The 23,836-nt window shown below is 38.8% G+C and overlaps 1 protein-coding gene across 1 annotated transcript in view; it reads right to left on the reverse strand.

Annotated features, from left to right (window-relative positions):
• Positions 1-23,836, reverse strand: part of MND1 (meiotic nuclear divisions 1) — a 49,366-nt gene that overhangs the window by 11,858 nt on the left and 13,672 nt on the right. Inside the window, exon 4 of the mRNA XM_081811745.1 lies at positions 22,963-23,111. Coding sequence (XP_081667871.1) covers positions 22,963-23,111 — 149 coding nt within the window. The remainder of the gene's footprint in view (positions 1-22,962; positions 23,112-23,836) is intronic.

Raw genomic sequence — 23,836 nt, forward strand, 5'->3', positions numbered from 1 at the left:
TAATCCCCACGATGCAGAAGATATATTCTATTCCTCTGAGGGCTACACAACAGTCCACCACTCACCATCTCCCTTCTCCTGCTTGCCCCTCACTCCCTTCCAGTCTGCTTTTTCAGAGGTTCATTCCACACAGACCTTATGCTAGGTTCCAGTGCTCTCTGGACAGAATTGAACATAGCTCCAGTGGCCTCTTGGTCTCTCACTTTTGACTTTGGCTCACATGTAGCCCATGAGCACACTCATACCTAACATACTCCAGGACTGCTGGCCAATTCCATACTTTTATATAATAATTGACAGAATCAACCAATAGATCTACATAGATGGTAAAATCAGCAAAATTATTTTTACATAAGGAATTGGTTATTTTCTTACTGCTTTTCAAGAGCACTGGGAAATAATATGCCCACATTTTACCCTAACCATTTCTGAATACTTGTAAGAATTAAGATTTCCACTATTAAAACTGTTAATAAAAATGTTGCTGAAATGCTATTTAGAATGTTTTGATCCAATAACTTACTTAGTTTCTTTAAGTAATTTAGTTTCATTAGAAGCCACCAATCTAAAATACAACATATTACTTGCTGAGAAACATCAGTTCAAGAGTTTAAGCTCAAAGTTCTATTTAATTTAAATAGACTTCAAAGCTTTAAATTTCTATTTAGGTCATGTTATAATAAACTCCACATTAAATTTACAAAGCCAAAGAACAAGTCATAAAGAGACAACAGTGTTGAGAAAGTCAGTGATTAGAGGACCTGCTCATAAAGGTTTTTATCTTTTTAAGAAAATAAAGCCCATTCTTCTTTTTCTATTTCTGCCTCTTATAGTGGAAAGATTCACAAGAATTTGGATTTCGAAGGATTAAAAAGGCAACGTAAACCCTTCTCTTCCATAGCCAAATTAGCTTTAGCAGAGTAGAGAGAGCAACCCAACACATTCAGATGGTAAACTAACTCAAGAGTCGTGAATAGTCAACCAAACTAAGATTTGCAGCAAGTTTAAGTGTTAGAAATTATTGAAAGGAGAGATATGGCTTTTAAAAATATAATAATTAGGGGCGCCTGGGTGGCTCAGTCGGTTGAGTGTCCAATTCTTGGTTTCAGCTCAGATCATGATCTCAGGGTCCTTGGATCGAGCCCCATGTCAGATTCTGTGCTTGGTGTGGAGTCTGCTTGAGATTCTCTCCCACTGACCCCCCACCCCCTGCTTTTGCGCTCTCTCTCAAATAAATAAATAAATAAAATCTTTAAAAAAATAAAAGGTAATAATTAACAAAATTTAAAATTGAGGTTGTTTTGCATCTAATCTAAACCTATTTTTCAAAGAGTTGTAGTGTAGGAAATTTACAGTTACAAATAAATATAAATACTAGGGAGCCTGAACAAAGCCCTGTGTTTGAATCTGTTGAAATACAGGCCTAGAAGTTTGAACCATACCCTTTGGTCAAGTAAGAACCATACTTTAAACAAACAAAAAACAGCCAACTAATAGGGTTATTTTTGTGAAACTTCTAAATACATAAAACAGCCACGGACATTATAAATATTGAAACATTAAAATGTATAAAATATTGATGTTTTTTGAGGGTAAGACAGTTCAAACTAATTGAAATTAGGGCTATCTCAAGAAATTAATATATATATTCTTATATCTTGACACTGCCACCACCTGATGGCATGACATCAAAATTGTAGGCTCAGAGGCGCCTGGGTGGCTCAGTCGGTTAAGCGACTGCCTTCGGCTCAGGTCATGATCCTGGAGTCCCGGGATCGAGTCCCGCATCGGGCTCCCTGCTCGGCAGGGGGTCTGCTTCTCCCTCTGCCCTCTTCCCTCTCGTGCTCTCTGTCTCTCATTCTCTCTCTCTCAAATAAATAAATAAAATCTTTAAAAAAAAAAAAAAATTGTAGGCTCAGTTTTTTTGTGGAGTAAATCTTTTCCAGGTTGGCTGATTTAGGGAGAAGATAGTTATGAGTGAACAATGGAGGTCACAAACCTGTAATTCACATGAAGCACAGAAGAGTACAGGGAATTCTATAGCTCTAGAGTCAGGCTTCTGGCCCCAATAGCAAAGGAAAATAATTCCTGAAGGAAAGTTTAAAAAGCCTAGTCTAAAGCTACCTACTACAAAAGAAAATATACGCAAACAAGTATAAAAGAGAAATCTGTGAAATTGTAAGTCCTATCAAAAATCTCTGAATTCTGAGCATAAAGTCACGCAAGTTTCACAGCTCTAATATTACCCATTGTAATTATTAGTTTAAATTCTTCACCAACAAAAATACTTAGTTTATATCCTCACACACTCCCAATTTTTTAGTCACTCAATCTCATCAAATGTATGTTTATTCTTGATTATCTGAGACAACAGGGAGAATAAGAACATTCAATGTAAAAGACATGACTTCTAAGTGCACATAGATATAATTTTGCAGGCTCTGTTAGTTGCCTCTCTACAGCCTTTCTTTGTACACAGAACTCCAGCTTTGTTCAGACTGGAGTAGTAGTGTGCTCAGAGAGAAGTGGGTCCTCTCCCAGTCGCAGAGGATGAATTATGATGGCTTACCCTTCCAGCGTGAGCATGTAACTCAAAGCTGGCCGATGAGACATAAAGAAAAGCCTAGCTGGGAAAGGGGGGCATTCTGGGATTTTCTTCCTGGAAAAAAAAGAGATGTACAAGAAGCAATTGTACAACAAAACAAATTGTACAACAAATTGTACAACAAAAATCTATGTCTTCCATGACATAGAAGCTGTAGTAGCTACTGCGTCCAGAAAGGGAAAGCAAAAAAATGGCAGAGAAGCCAGTCATCAATCTGTGGTTAGATTAACCAATCCTGACAAAGCCCACCTCCAAACTTCTTATATGAGAACTCCTTTTATTTAACCCAATTTGGATCTACTTTTCGGTTATTTGTGGCTGAAAATATCCTGATTCATGTTTATAAAAAAACCATAATGTTGGGCAGCATTTCCCAAAGTGTGTTCCATGGAACATTAATCCCTCATGAAAATGGGTCAAGTAAGGGGCACCTGGGTGGCTCAGTCAGTTAAGCGTGACTTCGGCTCAGATCGTGATCTGAGGGTCCTCGAATTGAGCCCCTTGTCAGGCTCCCCGCTTGGCGGGGAGTCTGCTTGTCCCTCTCCCTCTGCCTCTCTCCCTGCTCGTGCTCTCTCTCTCAAATAATAATCTTAAAAAAAAAAAAAAAAAGAAAGAAAGAAAATGGGTCAAGTAAGATTCACAATGTATATACCAGCATATTATAGGATCTGAGAACTCAAACTAGTTTATCTTTATTAATCCAGGATCCCCCAATATTTTTGATTATAGAACTTTCCTTGTAACTAACACCTATTATATATCCATTCCACAGAATTACTTTGGGTAATGCTGAGCTAGTGTCCAGCAAACTATAATCCAGGTGAAGTGGTGGTAAAAAATGGAGTTTAAAATTCATGCTTAATCATTCATATATATGATATTTCCAAGGCTGAATTCCTCCCCCCACCCCATGAGATTACTATAATCATGACTACTTAGTGGAAATCATCTTTACTGCTATATGTTGTAGACTGGAAGACAAAGAAAAACTACAGGCCAAGGAGGAAGGCTCCTAGACCAAGAACACAATAGTTGGGACTGAAACTAAACAGAGCTGTATTGATTTATGCTTTCACTCAGCAACATTTATTATGTCTCTACATGTCTCAGTAATTGCATTCCATGCTGGGGAAAAAACATGATTAAGATATCTCTGCCCTCAAAGAACGTCTGCTGTGGAAATAAGGCACATAAAGACTTCGCTCTATAAAAGAAATATATATGAGATGGTCAAAGCACAAAGAAGTTCTAAACTGTTGAGGAGGAGGGGATAAAAACTCAGGAAAGATTCTTGAGGTGGGTCTTAATGGATATATGTCTCTGGCTAATGGGCAAGTTGGAGTTTGTTAGCTGCACTGGTAAAAAGAGCCAGCCAGGCACAGCATGTAAAAACACAAAGATATAACATGAGTAGCACTTAGGAAGCTGTACACAACTCAGTATAACTAGTCTGTAGGGCTAGTGAAGGGGTAACAGCAGGTTATTAGACTGGCCAGTGGCAGGAGCTAGATTAGAGACAGCCTTAAAGCCAGGCTGAGGAATCTGGACTTTATTATTCAAGAGTGGGAAAACATCCAAAGGACATTAAAGATAACTACTATAGCAGATAGGAGAAAGTGAAGACTGGAGACAGGGAGACTGGTGAAGACAATAATTCAAAATTCTGGGCCAGAGATAATGAGAACCTAAGCCAAAACGGTGGCAGCAGGGCTGGCGACAAAGGGGGACATTTGAGAGATATCAGTGTGTAGAATCAACTGAGGTTTAGCATGAGCTGGATGTGAAGGAAAGGAAGAAAAAAACCCCTACGATAACTACTTGGTTTGGGTGACTAAGTAGATAGTAGTTCCAGAGTCTAGAAGACACAGAAGCAGGTTTGGGTAATGAACTGAGCTGTGAACGTACGACTGTGATTTGCCTGTCAGCCATTCAAGGAGAGAGGTCTAGCTGGTAGCTGAACACACAAGTGTGGAGCTCAGTGCAGAGGTATAGGCAGGAGACAAAAACTGGGGAATCAAAGGTATGTGGGTGGCAATGGAAGTCACAGGAGTAGATGAGATTTCCCAAGAAGAATGCGCGGAGCAAGAAGGGAGAGGGACTGAGGAGAGTACGCCAGGGACCAGCCTAGGGATCCCTAGTTTGTCAAGGTAGTTGCCTGAATTTGAGTTATTTTTCCCTATTTCAAAAAACTGCACAGAAAACATATATCTTAAGACAGAGACTACCTAGGCTAAAGTCCCATGAATGGAGTCTTAAATGATAGTTCTTCAAAAATGAGGCTCGGACACCGTGGAGAGCAAGACTGCTGACAAGGGGGGATTACTGTGGAATGGCCAGAATAATTTTAATTATCAGGAGTAAGGAGCTCCACAAGGCAGCCAACCTCGTCAGAAGTGGTAGAAGGAAGAGGTTATGAAGAGAGAGCAAGCCAGCAGAAAGGCCCTGAAAGCATTTATTGGCACCAGAAGCAGTGAAATCCAGGAGTAAAAACTGAGGCAGCAGGCCTAATAAATTAAGAGTTTGCTCCCGGGCGCCTGGGTGGCTCAGTCGGTTAAGCGTCTGCCTTCGGCTCAGGTCATGATCCCAGGGTCCTGGGATCGAGCCCCGCACTGGGATCCCTGCTCAGCGGGAAGCCTGCTTCTCCCTCTCGCACTCCCCCTGCTTGTGTTCCCTCTCTCGCTGTGTCTCTCTCTGTCAAATAAATAAATAAAATCTTTAAAAAAAAAAAAAAAAAAAGAGTTTGCTCCCTGTCCGCCATCGTGGAAGAGTTCCTGCTCATTTCTCTTTTGCTGAACATGTTAACATGCAGTTTATTTATGGTCTAGTTTCTGGACTGAAATACGAATCCGCAAGGACATGGTTAGCATGGTGTCACAGTACAGAGCAAGAGCACCAAAACTTGCTGAAGGACTGAATGGCTCCTCATTTCACTTAGGGTAAAAGATGTGCAACAGGGTGGACGGCCTTCCACGGTCTGGCCATCGTCCCCCTTTAGCTCTCTGACCTAAGTTCCTACTAGTCCATTTCAGTCATTCTACTCTAGTCACAATGGCCTCTGTTTTGTAAATTTACTGTGTTCTTAAGGCCTCTGCCCTGGCTGTTTTCTCTGTCCAGATAGGTCTCTCTCTGTTCCTCCCCAAGATATTCACAAGTTAACTCCCTCTCCTTCCAATTTTGCTTTCTCAACAAGGTCTGACCACTGATTTTAAATCTGCCTCCTGCCCCCCAACTCTAGTACTACTTTTCATTTTTTTTCATATACCCACCATCTATTCATACAATACACAGTCTGCATCATAATTATGTTTATTGTTTGATGTCTGTCTCCCTCTACTAGAAAGTGAGCTCCACAAAGGCAGGAATCTTTGTCTGTTTTGCTCACCGACACATGTCCCAAGCACCCAAAACAGTGCCTGGCCCAGAGCAGAAGCTCAATAAATACTCCTTGGATGAGTGAACAGATGAATCACAGTGACAGAGAGAAAGTGAGTCTGCTGGAAGGGGCGGTGAAGATTTTTTCAGCACCATATCTGAGGATATTTCATATCCAGATATTGGAAAAGTCCAGCACAGGAAGAGAAAGCTGGTGAGGAGGAAGCCAATGGAGAACATACAGACTTGATATAGGTATGCTCGAGCACAGATGGCCTTGGTGAAGAAAGAAGGGATGTGAGACATGAACAATAAATGAACATCTCCATGTGTGAAAGTTGGGGAAGCTAAGACCTGATGCTCTCAATCTTCTCCATCAAGTAGAATGCAATATCAAAACTCCTGAAAGACTGAATTTTATTTAAGAATTACAAATGTTAAGTAGCTTTGTAATTTAGCTTATTAAAGAGCAGAAATAAAAAGTTGCCAACTATTTACCTTGTTGACATAATGTGAGCTTAAAGAAACCAAATTCCACAAAAATCAAAGTCTCTTCTTACCTGGAAGAGATACTAAAAATGATAAATCAAGAATGGAATTATTAAAATTTCTCCAGCTGGACTTTATTCCTTATTGAACATCTTATGAAGAGAATATGATTAATACAATAAAGACAGAACTTCCAATGAGTAAAACCAGCTTGATTTTGATATATTACTTCTCAGGATTTTACTTCCTAAAAGAAGTCCATTTTGGAACATTATTGAAGTTTATAAGGTGATTATGCCATTAGGTGACGATCTTCTGGCTTACTACAGGAAAACAATGGAATTTACTCTTCTTTCCTCATTAACAAAGAGGGAGGAGAAGGCTTTACAAGAGAGAGATAAATATAAATTTTACTGATAGAAAGTTGCACCGACTTCTACAAAACTAACATTTTAACAAACTGAACATAACTTGATAATATTAATGCAGCAAGTTAATATCACCCCAAAACAATTTTTATTACCTTCCTTTGTCATTTTTCTGCCTTCATGTGTTTAAAAACAATGACAAAAGCAACACACTACAAATGCAATGAGCCAGTCTCCCTGTATTCTCTGCTGTCAAGAGTCACTTACCTGTTATGCTAGCTATCAATGAGGGCCTCTGGCAAGCCAGGCCCTGTAGGGGATATAGTACATACATGATCTCACTGGAGGTTTTACTAGTGCCATTTTATGGAATAAGAAATGGAAATCCAGAGGGTAGGTAATTTTGACTAGGTAGTAAATGGCAATATTGCTAGCTGAATCCAAGTCACCTGGACATCAAAATCGATGCTTTCCAAAGAGAATCCTGTCCCTTTGGGTATCATATGTTAAATCTGTCAACATTTTAAATACTAATAAAAAATATCCAGAACAATTTCAAATGAGGTATCCTCAAAAACAAACTATATTTTGAGCTATATAGCATACACTTAGCTAAGATTAATCTTTTGAAACAACATATTAAAATAAAAAATTACTGAAATAAATAAGAACCTCTGGCATTTAAAAAAGTGGAAAAATGTCGGATGCCTGGGTGGCTCAGTTGGTTAAGCGTCTGCCTTCGGCTCAGGTCATGATCCCAGGGTCCTGGGATCGAGTCCCACATTGGGCTCCCTGCTCAGCGGGGAGCCTGCTTCTCCCTCTCCCTCTGCCTGCCACTCCCCCTGCTTGTGCTCTCACTCTCTCTCTCTCTGACAAATAAATAAAATCTTAAAAAAAAAAAAAAAAGGAAAAATCTCAAGCAGACAATATTTATAGAAGTATAAACATACACCAGTGAAAATATATTTGTAAGCAAAACTAGCAAAAAAAAAGATTATACAACAAGAAAATGGTCAAGTATTTCCATATTTTAAGGAAAAATCAAAACATGAATATCATTTGTTGATTATAACACTATAGCCCAGCATCACTACTGCAACCTAAAGGGGGGAAAAAAAAAATCAAAGGTAAAGCAGAGTGCTTTCGGTATAACTCAGGTATTCATAGAGAATGGACTACATTATCATTAAACACTACTATCTGATCAATTATGCTACAGTTATAGAACTTTATACTCCCATAAAATAATGTCCTATTTATATTACTATGCCTGCCGCCGACCCTTTTCTTGGCTTACTGACTCATCTAGTCCACCTCCAACCTCCTTCCTCCCTTACCCAGTTCCACTCCCAGTTTCCTCTAGAGCGAGAAGCAGCAGTGTGACGCTACTTCAACCTATAAAAATTAAGTAAAAGTCTACAGGAGAGCTTCTGGGAAAGCTTTTGTTTTCCCGCTAAGAGAGACAGCCATTCCAGCAATTTCCCTTTCCCGTCTTCCATACCATTCGTCAGTTATGACAAAAGGAACTGGGGCAGTCATCTCCTGACCATGATGGGAAGGCCAAGAGGACCCCAACAATGCCGACTCTGATACCACCACATCACTGATGAAGATTAAGAGACACCCACCTCCGGACCGTATGTGAGAAAAATAAACTTCCATTTAAGCCACTTTTAGTCAGATATTCAATTACTTGCAGACAAAAGTAATCTTTATCAAACAACCTAGAAAACTTTAAAGCTAGTAAGAACATGGTTTAGAAGCTGATCAGTTGTATGATGTGTTCCTTCATTTGTTCACATGGTTTAATGCCTACTTTCTATCAGGCTTCGTGTTAGGTTTGGAGGAGAGAAGTTGAAGATTTAAAAAAAAAAAAGTCTCTTAGTTTGAGCCACATACTGAATATGAGAGAGATGTATAAATATGACAAGTGTGATAAATGCTCTAATGGAGCATGAAAAAACTTCAATAATAGCAAAGGGGAACCATGAGATTTTTTTTGTTTCTTTTTGTATTTTCAGAATTCAAAGTCGAGGTGTAAGTCAGAAAACTCTAAGACCGGCCAGGACCAGTCCTGCTCCGTCCTCCCAAATGACCAACGAAAAGTAGGAGAGGAGGAAGAGAGTCTGGGAAGCAAGGAAAAGTTAGACGCTGGTGAGGATTTCTGATAACTCTGCCCTACCTACCGCTGTTGTCCACACCATCAGGGCACAGGAGGTGCGAAGAAGCACTCTTGCCTGTGTTATCTGGAGCATGGTGGGCCTGGAGCTGCTCCATCTCACTCTTACAGATCCAGAGTGGTCTGGGAGACCTCGCTGGGAGTGAGGGTGCCCATGTTCAAGAAAAAGCAAGGGTGTACTAACCCGAGTAGGAGATACAGCTGCAAAGCAGAGACTAAGGAACACTGGTATTTCAGGCGATGCCAGCCTGGATAAATGCTAAGGACCAGACGCTTCTTCCCAAACCATTCCTATGTAAGCCAGAATACAGATGTTCACCCCAAAGAGAAAGTGGGCCACTGGGGAGGGAAGAATCCAAACTGGCTGAATTTATCTCAGTTCATTGAGTTTACTGAAAAATCCCTCAGGTGACTTCGTTTTTTACTACCAGGCGGACTAGGCTCAAATTTGAAATTAGGTTTAATTTTTGCCCATGTGAGTTTGTAACCTGAGCATTTATATTGGCTATGTAAGGATCTTGTATATATTTTCACTCAAAAACATTATCATTGTCATCACTTATGCTACCTGAACCTGACTTTCAGAGAATATAGACAGACAGCATGCTTTCACCCACACACAAAGACAAGCAACAAAGGGGAAATCTATATTTAGATAAAAATTACTCTTTTTAAAAAATCTGAACTTTATGGACTCAAGGTGTACACTGCTCATGACTACAGACTCACTCTTAAACTTCTCCCCAGTCTGTCTATTTTCCTCAACCCTAGAGCCAGTGTCTTATTTCAGGACTTCATCATCTCTTAGCTGAACAATTTTACAGTGGACATTCCTACTTATCCTCTGTACTGCCAACAGAACCATCTTTCTAAAATAAGGCTCAGAGGGGCGCCTGGATAGCTCAGCCAGTTAAGCAGCTGCCTTCAACGCAGGTCATTTCAGGGTCCTGAGATCAAGCCCGGAGTCAGAGTCAGGGGCTCCCTGTTCAGCAGGGGGTCTGCTTGTCTCTCTCCCTTGGCCCCTCCCCCCAGCTCATGCTCTCTTTCTCTAATAAATAAATAAAATCTTTAAAATAAAATAAGGCTCTGGGGTGCCTGGGTGACTCAGTTGGTTAAGCGACTGCCTTCGGCTCAGGTCATGATCCTGGAGTCCCGGGATCGAGTCCTGCATCGGGCTCCCTGCTCGGCAGGGAGTCTGCTTCTCCCTCTGACCCTCCTCCCTCTCATGCTCTCTGTATCTCATTCTCTCTGTCTCAAATAAATAAATAAAATCTTTTAAAAAAATTTAAAAAATAAAATAAAATAAGGCTCTGATTATCTCATTTCCCTACTCAAAATCCTTCAAGTGAGAAAGAGTCCTTTATTATCAGCATCTGCCTACCAATCCAGCTATAGTTCATTCATCCCTTACTCAAAATGGAGCAGTACAGGACAAGAGTACAGAACAACACCTCCTACGTGAGGTGCCTGACTGGCTCAGTCACTAGATCATGCGAATCTTAATCCCAGGGTTGTAAATTCGAGCACCACGTTGGGTGTAGAGATTACTTAAAAAAAAAAAAAAAAAAAAATTTTTCAAAAAAAAAAGATCCTATCACACATTAGATAGTTCTATACACACCTGGTCTTTGCATAAAATTACAAAAGCTAAAGCATTACTATATATTGGGGCACCTGGCTGGCTGAATCTGTAGAGCATTCGACTCTTGATCTCAGGTCATGAGTTCAAGCCCCATGCTGGGCGTAGAGTTTACATTAAAAAAAAAAAAAAAGCACATTTCTATGTATTAGTCATTGTTGTAAGCAGTTATATATAACACAGTTGATTGTCACAACTACCCTGTGAAGTAGGAAACATTAGGAACATTTTGCATATGAGAAAAGAGAGGCAAAAGAGATTTCTAGTAAATGGAAGAAGTTGGATTTGACTGTAAAGAATCTGTTTCTGGAGTCTACTCTCTTAAGCCACTGCCTTAACATCTCTGTTACCCACTATGCCCTTCACCCTCAAGACCCTTATGAGCTCCCATGATTCTTTTCAGAACCAACTTAAATGTCTCCTTCCTTAACTGCAAAGGCTATCCTCAGCAGAATTAACTTTCACCCCCTTTTGTACTACCATCTTCTTCAGTATAACACATATCACACCACCCTGCAATGATCTGTGGACGTGTGTGTCTCCTCACTAGACTGTGAGGTCCTGGGGACAGGAACTACCTAATTTATCATTATGTCCCTCTCATCAGTTCCAATGCCTGCCACAGCAAGCATTTGCTAAACATTTACTGAACTGAATGAGTTTCAATAGAAATAATGCTTATTTTTATTTAAAAACATTTCAAAGTTGTCCACTTGGCCCATTAGTGGACCTACTCTTTATTCACTCGGTTTTGGCAATAAATAATTCTATATACTCATTTCTAAAAACTAGTTTAAAAAAATAAATCTTTAAATCATAAGAGAATCTATTAGTGTCTCCCAAATCAATACACTGTGTCTGAAATCCAGCTTAGCGTGGATTTCAAAATGCAATGCTTAACACAAGCCTAGTCCTAGAAAATGTGCCCCCTAGACTACCTTCCACTAGTAATAAATGGGTTGCAAATCAGAACTTAGATAAAGAACTATGGAAGACCTTAGGAGAGCAAAATAATTTTTTTAAAAAAGGTGTGATTTCCATAATTCTGACCCCTTAATTCAATTTTAAAACATCAGTTAAAAACTGCTACATAGACTTGCTGCAGCACTAATGAAATTCTCTGAATCAGTAGATGGTTTCATTAGAACTAACTTCATACCCTTTGTTTCCTTTAATTCTCATTCACTTGTCAAATACCTGTCATTTGCCAAGAACTGTGCCCAGTCCTGAGGATCCAGGCTGCCTACGTGATAGGGTTGAGTCACCTAACAGCTGCAGCACAGGGTGGTGGACTGGAGTTACACTCAGGGTGCTCTGGCAGGAAAGAAAAGAAATATCCAACTCAGAACAGGGAGTCCTGGAAGGATAGACAGGGATGTGAATACAAAAATAAAAGCATATTGGAAATGGTATTCCTGGGGCGCCTGGGTGGCTCAGCCGGTTAAGCACCTGCCTTCGGCTCAGGTCATGATCCCGGGGTCCTGGGATTGAGTCCGGCATCGGGCTCCCTGCTCAGTGGGGAGCCTGCTTCTCCCTCTCCCTCTGCTGCTCCCCCTGCTTGTGCTTTCTCTTTCTCTCTCCTGCTCTCTGTCAAATAAATAAATAAAATCTTAAAAAAAAAAAAAAAAAAGGAAATGGTATTCCTTTTGGGAAAAGACTAAAAAATGTGCATTTCAAATCAGCAGTGGTCAGTTATTTCCAATACTGCCAGGTGACTCTGTATGACTAGCATGTCAAACACAATAATTTTATTGCTCTTATCTAGTCACGTATACATTAGATGACACCATCCTACACCCATCAATATAAGGTAAGGTAAAATGAAGGAAGTCATTCCCTTGAGGTTGAGATTGGTCCTTCATTTTTAAGGCCCAGCTATTTGAAACAAAGAAAAGGAGAATCAGAAGATGATGGAAAGAATAGCTTATCCTAATGCATTTTTGTCTTGCTTTTCTTCACAAAAAACAGTTAGACCACAGACACACACACACGGACATATATACACTTTCTCTCTCTCTTTCACTCTTTCACACATACACCTACACAGACACACTGACTAAAATCATTATCGCAGTGGGAAAAATCAGCAAGTTTTAGCCAAAACTCCTGAAACAGTTATCAAGAAGAAAAAATCATCTCTTGACCTTTAAAAAGTTGTATACATTCTTTAGGATACAGAGAAGTGCCATTTCACTGGGGAGTTCCCACAATGGAATTAATTTTTAAGCTACACAAAAATTGACAACAAATTCACAACAAAGACTTAGGAGAAAAAGATCTGGTTATTTCTACTTTCTGTGGAACCAAAAGGGCTGCTTCTACTACCATCCAAACAGCATAATATATTTGAATCTATTTCAGAAGCACTAGCAGACTTAAACATGCACCACCATTCTCAGCTCCACGTGAGCTTTTCTTGCCCAAGAAAGTTAGTAATTTATGTGAAAAGGTTCAGGAATGCATCTATGTCACAGCTATTTAGAGAGACTAGTTTAACAACTATTTCTTCTAACCCAATCCAAATATTTATTTCAATCATGCAGAAATAAATTACTACACATTACATTATTCTCAGCAACATTAATAATGTCTTACTCACCTATACGGGGCGGGGGGGGGGGGGGTTTTTTGCTTAATACCATGATGTAACAACATTTTTTTTTTTCAGGTTTTTTTTTTTTTTACAACATTATTTTTTAAGCTTATAATCTAATTTTTAAAAGCAATTAGATCAGCAAAATAAATAAAAATATTCTGGCAGGAAAATCTTCAACTTTCCCTGCTTGTTGTACATAATAAAATCCACCCAACCACTAAGATACCCCATAATATGGGCCTCAATCCAATTTCCAACCTTATTTTCCCATTACTATACAACAAAAACTTACATCTTCTTTCCAAACTGGTCACCAACTGTCCACTGAACATAATTTGCTTTAAAGTTTTGTTTACCTGTGGTTATGTGCAAGGAATGTGGGGTCAGAATGCCTGGATTCAAATCTTGCTTTACCATTTACTAGTACTATCACTGTGGGCAAGTTATTTACCCTCTTGGTGCCTCAGTCTTCTCACGTAGGTAGAGTTAATGCCTACCTTATGCAGTTGTAAGAGTCAAATGCTATGAAGCATGCAAAAGCTCTGCTATGGTATGAATGTTTTTGTTCCCCCCATAGTTCACATGTTGAAACCCTAACCCCCAAAGGTAATGTTGATAACCTTAGGTAGGTAAGGCTTTGGGAGGTACTGATGTCATGAAGGTGGAGCCCTCAAGAATGGGATTAGTGCCACATAAAGAGGCTCCAGAGAGATGCCTAAGCAATTAAACCAGGTGAGGATATAACAAGAAGCCTGTGACCCAGAAGAGTGTCCTACCTGACCAGCTTTCAGAATGGTGAGAAACAAGTTTCTGTTGTTTATAAGCTACCCAGTCTGTGGTATTTTGTTATAGCAGCCTCAATGGATTAAGACAAACTCTTAAAACTCTACCTGGAGAAGTGCTCAGTGAATTTTGGCTGCCATTTCCAACATCAGCATCAGTGGCTCCCTTCTGTCCCCCCTTGAGAATCTCCTCCATCCATCTAAATCTACTCAACTTGTGGGGCACCTGGGTGGCTCGGTCAGTTAAGCGGCTGCCTTAGGCTTGGGTCATTATCCTAGGGTCCTGGGATTGAGCCCCGCGTCCGGCTCCCTGCTCAGCGGGGAGCCTGCTTCTCCCTCTCCCTCTGCCTGCCACTCTGCCTATTTGTGCTCTCTCTCTGTCAAATAAATAAAATAAAATAAAATAAAATAAATCTACTCAACTTGCAGCTCAAAATAATCATTTCTAAGAAGTCTCACTGAAGTATGTGGATTTATAAAAATCTTCCCTCCTCTAAACTCATATAACAATTAGGACCCATAGAACAGATAGTATTTGGCACTAATCTTACATAAACTAAAAAGCTAATTAACTATGTCTTTTCATAAAAAGTTAATTATTTATGGTATTTATCGTGCCTTACCAAGTACAGTATGCTAGTATTTTTATATTGCCTAAAGAAGTTAGCACAGTGCATGCACAGAGCAGACATATAGTGCTATCTGTCAAAGCAGTTAATGCGACCCACACATAGTTGATGGCTTATCTGCCATCTTAGAAAATATTAAAGAGAAACATAAATTATAACCATGAGGCTTTTAGACTGTCTATAATGATGATCGATACCTACAACCTAAAAGCAAGGGAGGAAAAAAAAAATGTGTTTCTTGATTTAATTTTCAGATCTACTACAAGAATGTCCATTTTCAAGAGATGAATACATTCCTATATAGAATTGGAATCACTGGCAGAACCAAAGCAGAACAGAATGATGAAAAAGAAAGAAACAGACAAATGAAGGAAGGAAATTTAGAGTTCCTCCACTCTCTCTCTAATCTGGAAGTAATTAACAAGAAACTCAAAGGAAGCTAACCCTTCACTTTGGCAATATGCCAAATAATCCTTCAGTGCAACCTTGAATTTGGAATCTGATTCACTGCAACACTGAGTACTTTCTATATTTATATAAATCCCAACTTCTCTTGCAGCACTTTTAATCACCACTCTATTACATTTTTCTTATTTTCTCTCTTTTCACTCTTATTTTCACTCTTTCATGTGCATATATATTATCTTTAGCACAGGTTAGATGTTCTTATAAAGCATGAATCTTGACTTCTACTTTTACAAATTACCTCCAGTATCTGGTAAAATGTTTTGCACGTAATAGACCCTCAAATATTTGTTCTGACTGAACAAATAAACTTACAGTGTACTCCTGGGTGCATACTAACTTAGCTGAACTTTTGGCTACCATATACAGAGTACCTAGAACACCGGGCACTTTACACATATCACTTAATCTTTATCACAACCCTTTCAAGTATAATCTCTGTTTTACAAACTGGGAAACTGAGGCTTTAAAGAGTTTAAGAAATTTTTCGGAAGATCCTACAACTAGTAAGAAGTAAGGCTGTGATTTCAATCCATGTCTCACTTCGAACTACTTTTTCCATTAAGCCACATTGCTTCTTTAAAATAAGTGATCTTCAGAACCATGGGGGCACAGTCTGATACTGACATGCCATCTCAAATTTTAGTGAAAGACTAAAGCAGGTTTAGGTCAGTGAAAAGGCACTGAGTTTTGTTTTGTTTTGTTTTAAACAACTATATATAGCAAATGTCAAGGACTATCAACCTCCTACAAGTAACATATCAAAATTATGTTTTTCATTTACTTCTGGAGTGCTTAGAACAGAAGGCATAGGACTACTGCCTAGGTGTTCACCTCTGACTTGACCTGATTTCTGAGCAGGTGTGTGAGATTAATCTTTGGCCTACAGCTTGTAAATGGGGGAGTGGAGAGAGGGGTGTGTCACAAATACATTTGATGCCAACTCTCAGACCTATAGGGAGAGGAGTATATTGACAGTAACTAATTAGAACATCCTATTCCTCAAGCATTCAGAGCAAACAGTGATATTAAGTTCACTTTTTAAAAATAGATTCACTGTACTAGAGATTCTAATTAGATCTCTTCCTTACTTCTATTAAGATTTGCCAAGCTTCTCCACTTAAGTAGATATGCTAAATCCAGAGGCTAAGAAATAAAAAACGTACATCTGGCCTTTTTTTCCCTGAAAGGTAAAGAGTTTCTCTGGCTCAAGAAATCAACCAAGAAATGTTTAATCAGCCCGTTATGCCCAATTTCAGGCACAAATAATTACCCGGAAGAAGGTAAGATACACTACCAAAAACACTAACCATGAAGAAACAAATTGATAAATTGGACTTCAACAAAATTAAAAACTTCTGCTCTTCAGAAGATAGTCAAGAAGATGAAAAGACAGCCAAAGACTGGTAGAAAAAAGTTCAGAGAACATTTATTTAATAAAGGATTTGCCTCTAGACTATATAAAGAATTGTCTAAACTCAATAATAAAAACAACCCAAGTTTAAAAAAAAAAACAACAACAACAAAAAAAGGGGCACCTGGGTGGCTCAGTCGGTTAAGCATTTGACTCTTGATTTCAGCTCAGGTCATGATCTCAAGGTCGTAAGACTGAGCCCTGCATTGGGCTCCACGCTGAGAATGGAGCCTGCTTAAGATTCTCCCTCTCCCTCAGCCCCTCCCCACCCCAGCTCACACGTGCGCTCTCTCTCTCTAAAAAAAAAAAAAAAGACAAAAAAATTTTTTTAAAGGTAAGAGATCTGTATCGACGCTTTATCAAAGAGGACATATGGATGACAAATAAACATGTGCAAATATGCTCAACATTATTAGTCATTGGGGAAATGGAGAAAAGCCACAATGAGATATCACTATATTCTTATTAGAATGGGTATCATACCAGGTATTGACAAGGATGTGGAGCGACTGGGAGCTCTCATACATTACTGGTAGGAATGTAAAATGACAAAGCATTTCAGAAAACAGTTCAATATACACCTACCATATGATCCAGCCTTTTCACTCCTAGGTATTTACCCAACATAAATAAAAACATACATCCCTAAAAAGACTTGTACACAAATATTTATAGCAGCTTTATTTCTAATAGCCCAAAATTAGAACAAAAAACCCAAACGTCTATCGACAGATAAACACTGTCATATCTCCATACAATGGAATATCACTAAGCAATAAAAATGAATGAATAATACAGCAACATGGATACATCTTAAGATAATTATGCTGAGTAAAAAAAGCCAGGACGAAAGAGTACATACTGTATGATTCCATTTATTTAAAATTCTAGGAAATACAAACCAATGAATAGTGACAGAAAGCAAATCAGTGCTTGCCTGAGAATGGGGGCAGGGGAAACAGTGCAGGGAAAGGAAGGGCAGGAGAGAAAGACTAAAAAGGGGAATGAAGAAACTTTTAGGGATGAAGGATATGCTCATTATCTTGACTGTGGTGATGGTTTCATGGATACATACATATGCCAAAACTTATCAATTTTTAAACTTTAAATGTGAGCAGTTTTTGTATGTCAATTATTCCTCAATAAAGCTATTAAAAACTAATCAAGAGGCTAAGACTTATACGTCTGAGAAGTTAAACAAAATTTAAAATCTGTGGCATGTATTCTCTAAGATGGCCACAATGATCCCTGCCCCTTGGTATTTATGCACATTTGTAATCTCTGCTTATGTGTGGGCTGTGTTTAATGACTTCATTAAAACAGAATGTAGCAGATGTAAAGAGATGTCACTTCCAAGATTAAGTTGCCAACAAACCCAGTAGCTTCTATCTTGGACTTCCCTCATGTTTGCTCTGTGGGAAGGCAGCTGCCATACTGTGAGCCATCCTATGGAGAAGCCCTTGATAAAAGGAATGAGGGAGGCCTCTATCTAAAAACTATCAAGGAGTCAAGGCCCTCAGTCCAACAGCCTTCAGGGGACTAAGTCCAATAACCATATGATTGAGTTTGGAAGTAAGTCCTCTCCCAGATGAGCCTTCTGATGAGAATGCCACCCCAGCCGACTGTTTGACTACAACCTTATGTGAGACTTTGAGCCAGAGGTACCTAACTAGCCATGCCTGAATCCACAGAAACTGTGAAATATCAATATTTGTTTCTTTAAGCCCCAAAGTTTTGGAGTAAACAGTTTGTTACAAAGAGATAGACTAATAAAAATCTAAGTTACATTTATGCAAAAGAAATCTTCAAAGCAATTGTATCCATTTAGAATAACTGCAGCTAAAATAACAGAATTTTTGACTAAAACTGGATTAAACAGCCCAGAGGTTAGGCAGTCCAAGGCTAGCGCAGCATCTCAAAATGCCACCAGAGATCCAAGCCCTTTTTATTCAGGCTCTGACATTCTTAAGGAACAGGTCTTCATCCTAATGCTTGTTATTGTAGGGTTACAATATAAACTCATGTCTACATCATGGAAAAGAAGGGGAAAGGGTTTTGCCTTTTTGAGGAAAGTAAACACTTTCCTACAAACCTCAAAGCTAGTCTTCCATTTACATCTCACTCATCAGAATTGTCTTCCATTGCCACTCTTAGTTGCAAGGGAGTATGGGAAGATGAGCATTTTTTCCATAAGACACACTGCTGCCTCAACAAAGTGTTTTGTTAGTAAAGAAGAAAGGGGCAATGTTCATTACATAGCAAACCAGCAGTATGTGCCAAAGCAATACATTATATTATGGTAAAACCAAAAATATTATAGGTTTAGAGAAGGCCCAAACACTGTAAGCTATGGGAGCTTGAGACGGTTTCTGAGAAAAGAGATGTTTAGAATTTGGCTAGGTAGAAAAGAAGGGCAAGGGAATTCTTAGAGGATAAAAGAACAAAAACCATGAAGACAGAAAAATGCAGTAAGGCCTAAAAGTAAATTACCCTGTATAAAGTTTCTAATTTCATGATTAACTTTTTAAAAAAGTTGCTGAGTGATGAATATGCATGTTGTTTCCTAGGAGGGGAAAAAAAATGCAGCATCATGTTTAAAAGATAAAAAAAGGGGTAAAAGGATCTGAATGGACATTTCTCCAAGGAAGATCACAAATAGCCAGTAAACACATGAAAAGATGCGCAACATCATTAGTCATCAGGGAAATGGAAAGCAAAACCATAATGAGATGCCACTTCACAACCACTAGGATGGCTAGAGTCAAAAAAGTCAGGTAATGATAAGTTTCAGTGAGGATGCAGTGAAACTGGAAGCTTCACGCACTGCTGGTAAGAATGTGAAATGGTGCAGCCAAATTAGAAAGAAGTCCGGAAGTTCTTCAAACAATTATTCATGTTATCATATGACCCATCAATTCCCAAGAGAAATGAAAACATATGTCCACACAAAAACTCATACATGAAGTTTACAGCAACATTGCATATAATAGTCAAAAGATGGAAACAACCCAAATGGCCATCAACTGATGAATGGATAAATAAAATGTGGTATATTCATACAATGGAATATTATTCGGCCATAAAAAGGAATGGCATACTGATACATACTACAACATAGATAAACCTTGAAAACATTACACTAAATGAAAGAAGCCAGTCATGAAAGATACACATTTATGTGATTCCATTCATATAAAACGTCCAGAACAAGGAAATTCACAAGAAACAGAAAGTAGCTACCTGGGTGGCTCAGTCAGTTGAACGTCCGGCTCTTGATTTTGGCTCAGGTCATGATCTCAGGGTCCTGAGATCAAGCCCCGAGTTGGGCTCCACTCACAGTCTGCTTGAGAGTCTTTCTCTCCCTCTCCCTTTACCCTTCCCCCAGCTCACATGCACGTGTGCTCTCTCTCAAATAAATAAATAAAATCTTAGAAAGAAAGAAAAGAAACTTACTGGTTGCCTACAGCTAAGGAGGGGTAGGTAGGCTGCTACCACCAGGTCCAAACCACAATTACCTCACAGCTGGATTACTCCAATAACTTAACCTACCTGTTTCCCTGCTTCCATTCTTTGTCCACTAATGGATTACAAGTGCCTAGAATAGTGTCTGGCATACAGAGGACAGTAGGTATTCAGTAATTTTGTTGTTATTATTCTGACTCCAAGTCCTGTGCTATTTTCCAGTTTTTTTCTCTCGATTTATTTTGTAAATATCTAACCTGGTAGGAGAGAGAGTGCTACTCAGCATTCAAACCCCTTTCCTATTTCAGGGAATTGCTGGTGCCAACAGGAGGGAGCTACCTCCCATCATAGAAACTAGAAACCCCAATTATTTATTTCCCCAGTTCCCCTGGCGACTAGAGTGTGGGCATGTAACCCAGGCTTGGCCAATCATATGTACTTCCCAAAACTGTGACTGGTAGCTAGGACAGAAGTTTTTCATTTTTTGAGGGTTTTTTGGGGGGAGGGAGGGGGGCAGCAACAACATCCACTTCTTTAGCCAGGGTCAGGAGCACCAGTGGAATCATCTTCCACTGGTCAGCAGCACTGTCAATAGAGCTAGGTGCAGAGGTCATGGCATGGCCTTGGGGCAGCAGAATCCTCACCACACAAGTTTCACGGCGTGACTTTGGCTGTGGTCTGGCTGTGCACCTTCCCTCAGTTCCTGCCTACTTTTAGAACTGGGTTTCTAGCATTCCCAGTGATTCTGTAAGTCCATCCTGTATCTTCTAATAAATTCCTTTTCTGTTAAACTCAGCCAGAGTTAGTTTTTGTTGCTTATAATTAAAAACACAGACAGACTGAGGGCTGCCTACAAACTTTGACCTTCTTAAACCCAGAAGCGACATTTTAAAAAAGTGGTGTTTCAGAATTTTCCTGTGAAGAAATGTAATCTCATATTATCTCCAAACAGAAAAAAATTCATCTCCTTTACTATTCCTGATTAACATTTCCTATTCCTGTTATCTTCTAGAGAATCAGGATTCTTCCTTGCCTCACCCCAAAACAAGTCCATAGCCCATTTCCCTAAAGTTCCACTTCTTGCCTACACTGTAAATTCCACATAATTCACCCCCTCAGTTGTATAAAAGAATAAAAAAATAAAATTAAAATGTAGTGGAATCTTGTAATACAGACTAAATACACGTTCTTGGAAGCAACCAAGATTTTCTTTAATAGCTGAATGAATAAACAAACTGCAGCACATCTGTGCAATGGAATACTGTTCAGCAATAAAAAGAAATGAGCTACCAAGCCACCAAAAGACATGGAGGAAACCTAAATGTGTATTAGAGCCAATCTGAAAAGGCTACAGACTGCATGATTCCAACAATATGACATTCCAGAAAAGGCAAACCTATAGAATAGTAAAAAACACCAATGGTTGCTAGGGATTAAGGGAGAGGGAAGGATGGACGAATAACTGGAGCACAGGAGATTTTTAGGGCAGTGAGACTATTCTGTATGATCCTGTAATTGTGGATACATGACATTTATGCATTTGTCAAAATTCACATAACATACAAAATGTGAACCCTAATGTAAACTATGGACTTTATTTAACGACAAGGTATCAATATTGGCTCATCATTTGTAACAAATGTACCACACTAAACACAAAATGTAAGTCACTTTTCAAAAGTTCATGATATGCCATTTTACTTTTATGAAAGACCTATATTAGTACCTATTTTTGCTAACTAAAAGAAATCTGAAGAGTCTTTTTGCTTTTACAAAAAAAGATAAAAAGCAAAAATAGTGTTTCAGCGTTCATTTTGTAGCAAACCAGTATAGAGGTAGCATGCACCAACATCAGGGAGAGCGGCACCACCAAGCTCCTTCCCCGGGAACTACACTCAGCATCTCAGCATCAAACTCCACACCTCGGAACTATATCAATGAGCATCTGTGCTTTATCTTGATTTATTTTGTGCATCTGTTAGCAAGATGTGTCCTACAGGTATCAGAAAAGCCTAAGAGAGGCTACTTATGGGGTTCAGAAACACTCAATTTTTTCCATATAGATTAATGGTAATTGCTTTTTCATTCTATGCCATTTTAGCTTACAAAAGGTTTCACAGGGGGCGCCTGAGTGGCTCAGTCCTTAAGCGTCTGCCTTCGGCTCAGGTCATGATCCCAGGGTCCTGGGATCGAGTCCCACATCAGGCTCCCTGCTCTGCGGGAAGCCTGCTTCTCCCTCTCCCACTCCCCCTGCTTGTGTTCCTGCTCTCGCTATGTCTCTCTCTGTCCAATAAATAAATAAAATCTTTAAAAAAAAAAAAAGGTTTCACAGGAATGCTCCACTTTTGGACAGTGGAGAACTCTTCAGTTGACCATGGAAAAATGCAGAGGTTAGGGGTGACCCTCATGCAGTCAAAAATCCACATATAACTTTTGACTCCCCCCAAGCTTAACTGCTAATAGCCCACTGTTGGCCAGAAGCCCTACCAATCACATAAACAGTTGTTTAACACATATTTTGTATGCTATATGTATTATATACTGTATCCTTACAACAAAGCAAGCTAGGGAAAAGAAAATGTTAAGAGAACATAAGAGAAGATAAATTTATAGTATTACATGTATTGGAAAAAATCCACGTAGAAGTGGACTCATGCAGTTCAAACCCATGGTGTTAAAGAATCAATTGTATTTGGGAACTCTGTACCTTCCCAACCATTCTGTAACCCTAAAAGGAACTAAAATACTATAAAATAATATCATGGCACGTGGGAGGATGAAAGTTAGAACATTCTAAGCTCCTTGTATTGTTTAGGAGAAAGAGATCTTGATTATCCTTAGATCTTGAGTCAAATAATACATGTTAAAAATTTAATGGAAGCCATTAAATGAAAAGAAGATTAAGTAAAACAAATTTCTTTCTTACAAAGCACATCTGCAATTTTTAACTGTGTTGGCTTACCTGAGATTCCAGAACCTCCAACTTGCGTTTCCTTGCATGAAGAGCTTTACTTGGAAAAGCCCAGTAATAATTAGATGTTCCAATCCTCTCACAGTCAACCATACCATCATCAACTAAGCTTTGAAGGACTTCTTTCACTGACATAGCAGCTAAAAGAGATCATTTTTAAAGACTCTCTATTAAGACACATCATAAATACAATTAAAAGGCTAAAAACTGAAGATAACACTTGGAACAAATATTACAGATCAAGGGTTAATAAATTAACAAAGAGCTTTTAAAAATAACAACTACAAAAAAGACAAACACATCAACAGAAAACCAAAAGTACATCAATGGACAGCTACAAAACATACACAGTTAATAAACAAAAATGTGCAACCCCACTAATAATTGAAGAAATGCCAAATAAAGCAATGAGATATGATTTCTTGACTACCAAACCAAAAATACCTAAAAAATATAGTAAAATGTTCAGGGTAATGGGTTCTCTCAAGATGGGAAGAAAATCTGGCAATATATATCTATGCATGCCTTTTATGTAGAAATTCCATTGTTACAAATTCGGCCAAAGAAAATAATGATGGACATGCACAGGGATGCTTGTCAAAGCACTGTTTTCAACAGCAAAAAATCGGAAACCAGTCCAATAACTGGACTTTTAAAAGTACTTTATTGGGATGGGATACTATGTAATCATTAAACTTATGTTATAAAGTATTTAATGGCATGGATATACATGCATTCAAAATGTATTATGTAGAATTATAAAAAAAATAAAGTTAAAAGACAATAGGCACTAATTAGACAGCGGTTATTTTTGAGCTGTGGGTAAGAGGCAATTTTTATTTCCTTCTTTTTTGTTCATTTTTCT

Source organism: Leptonychotes weddellii, chromosome 2 (assembly GCF_054177405.1).
Source record: "Leptonychotes weddellii isolate Sample4059 chromosome 2, ASM5417740v2, whole genome shotgun sequence".
NCBI classification, from domain to species: Eukaryota; Metazoa; Chordata; class Mammalia; order Carnivora; family Phocidae; genus Leptonychotes; species Leptonychotes weddellii.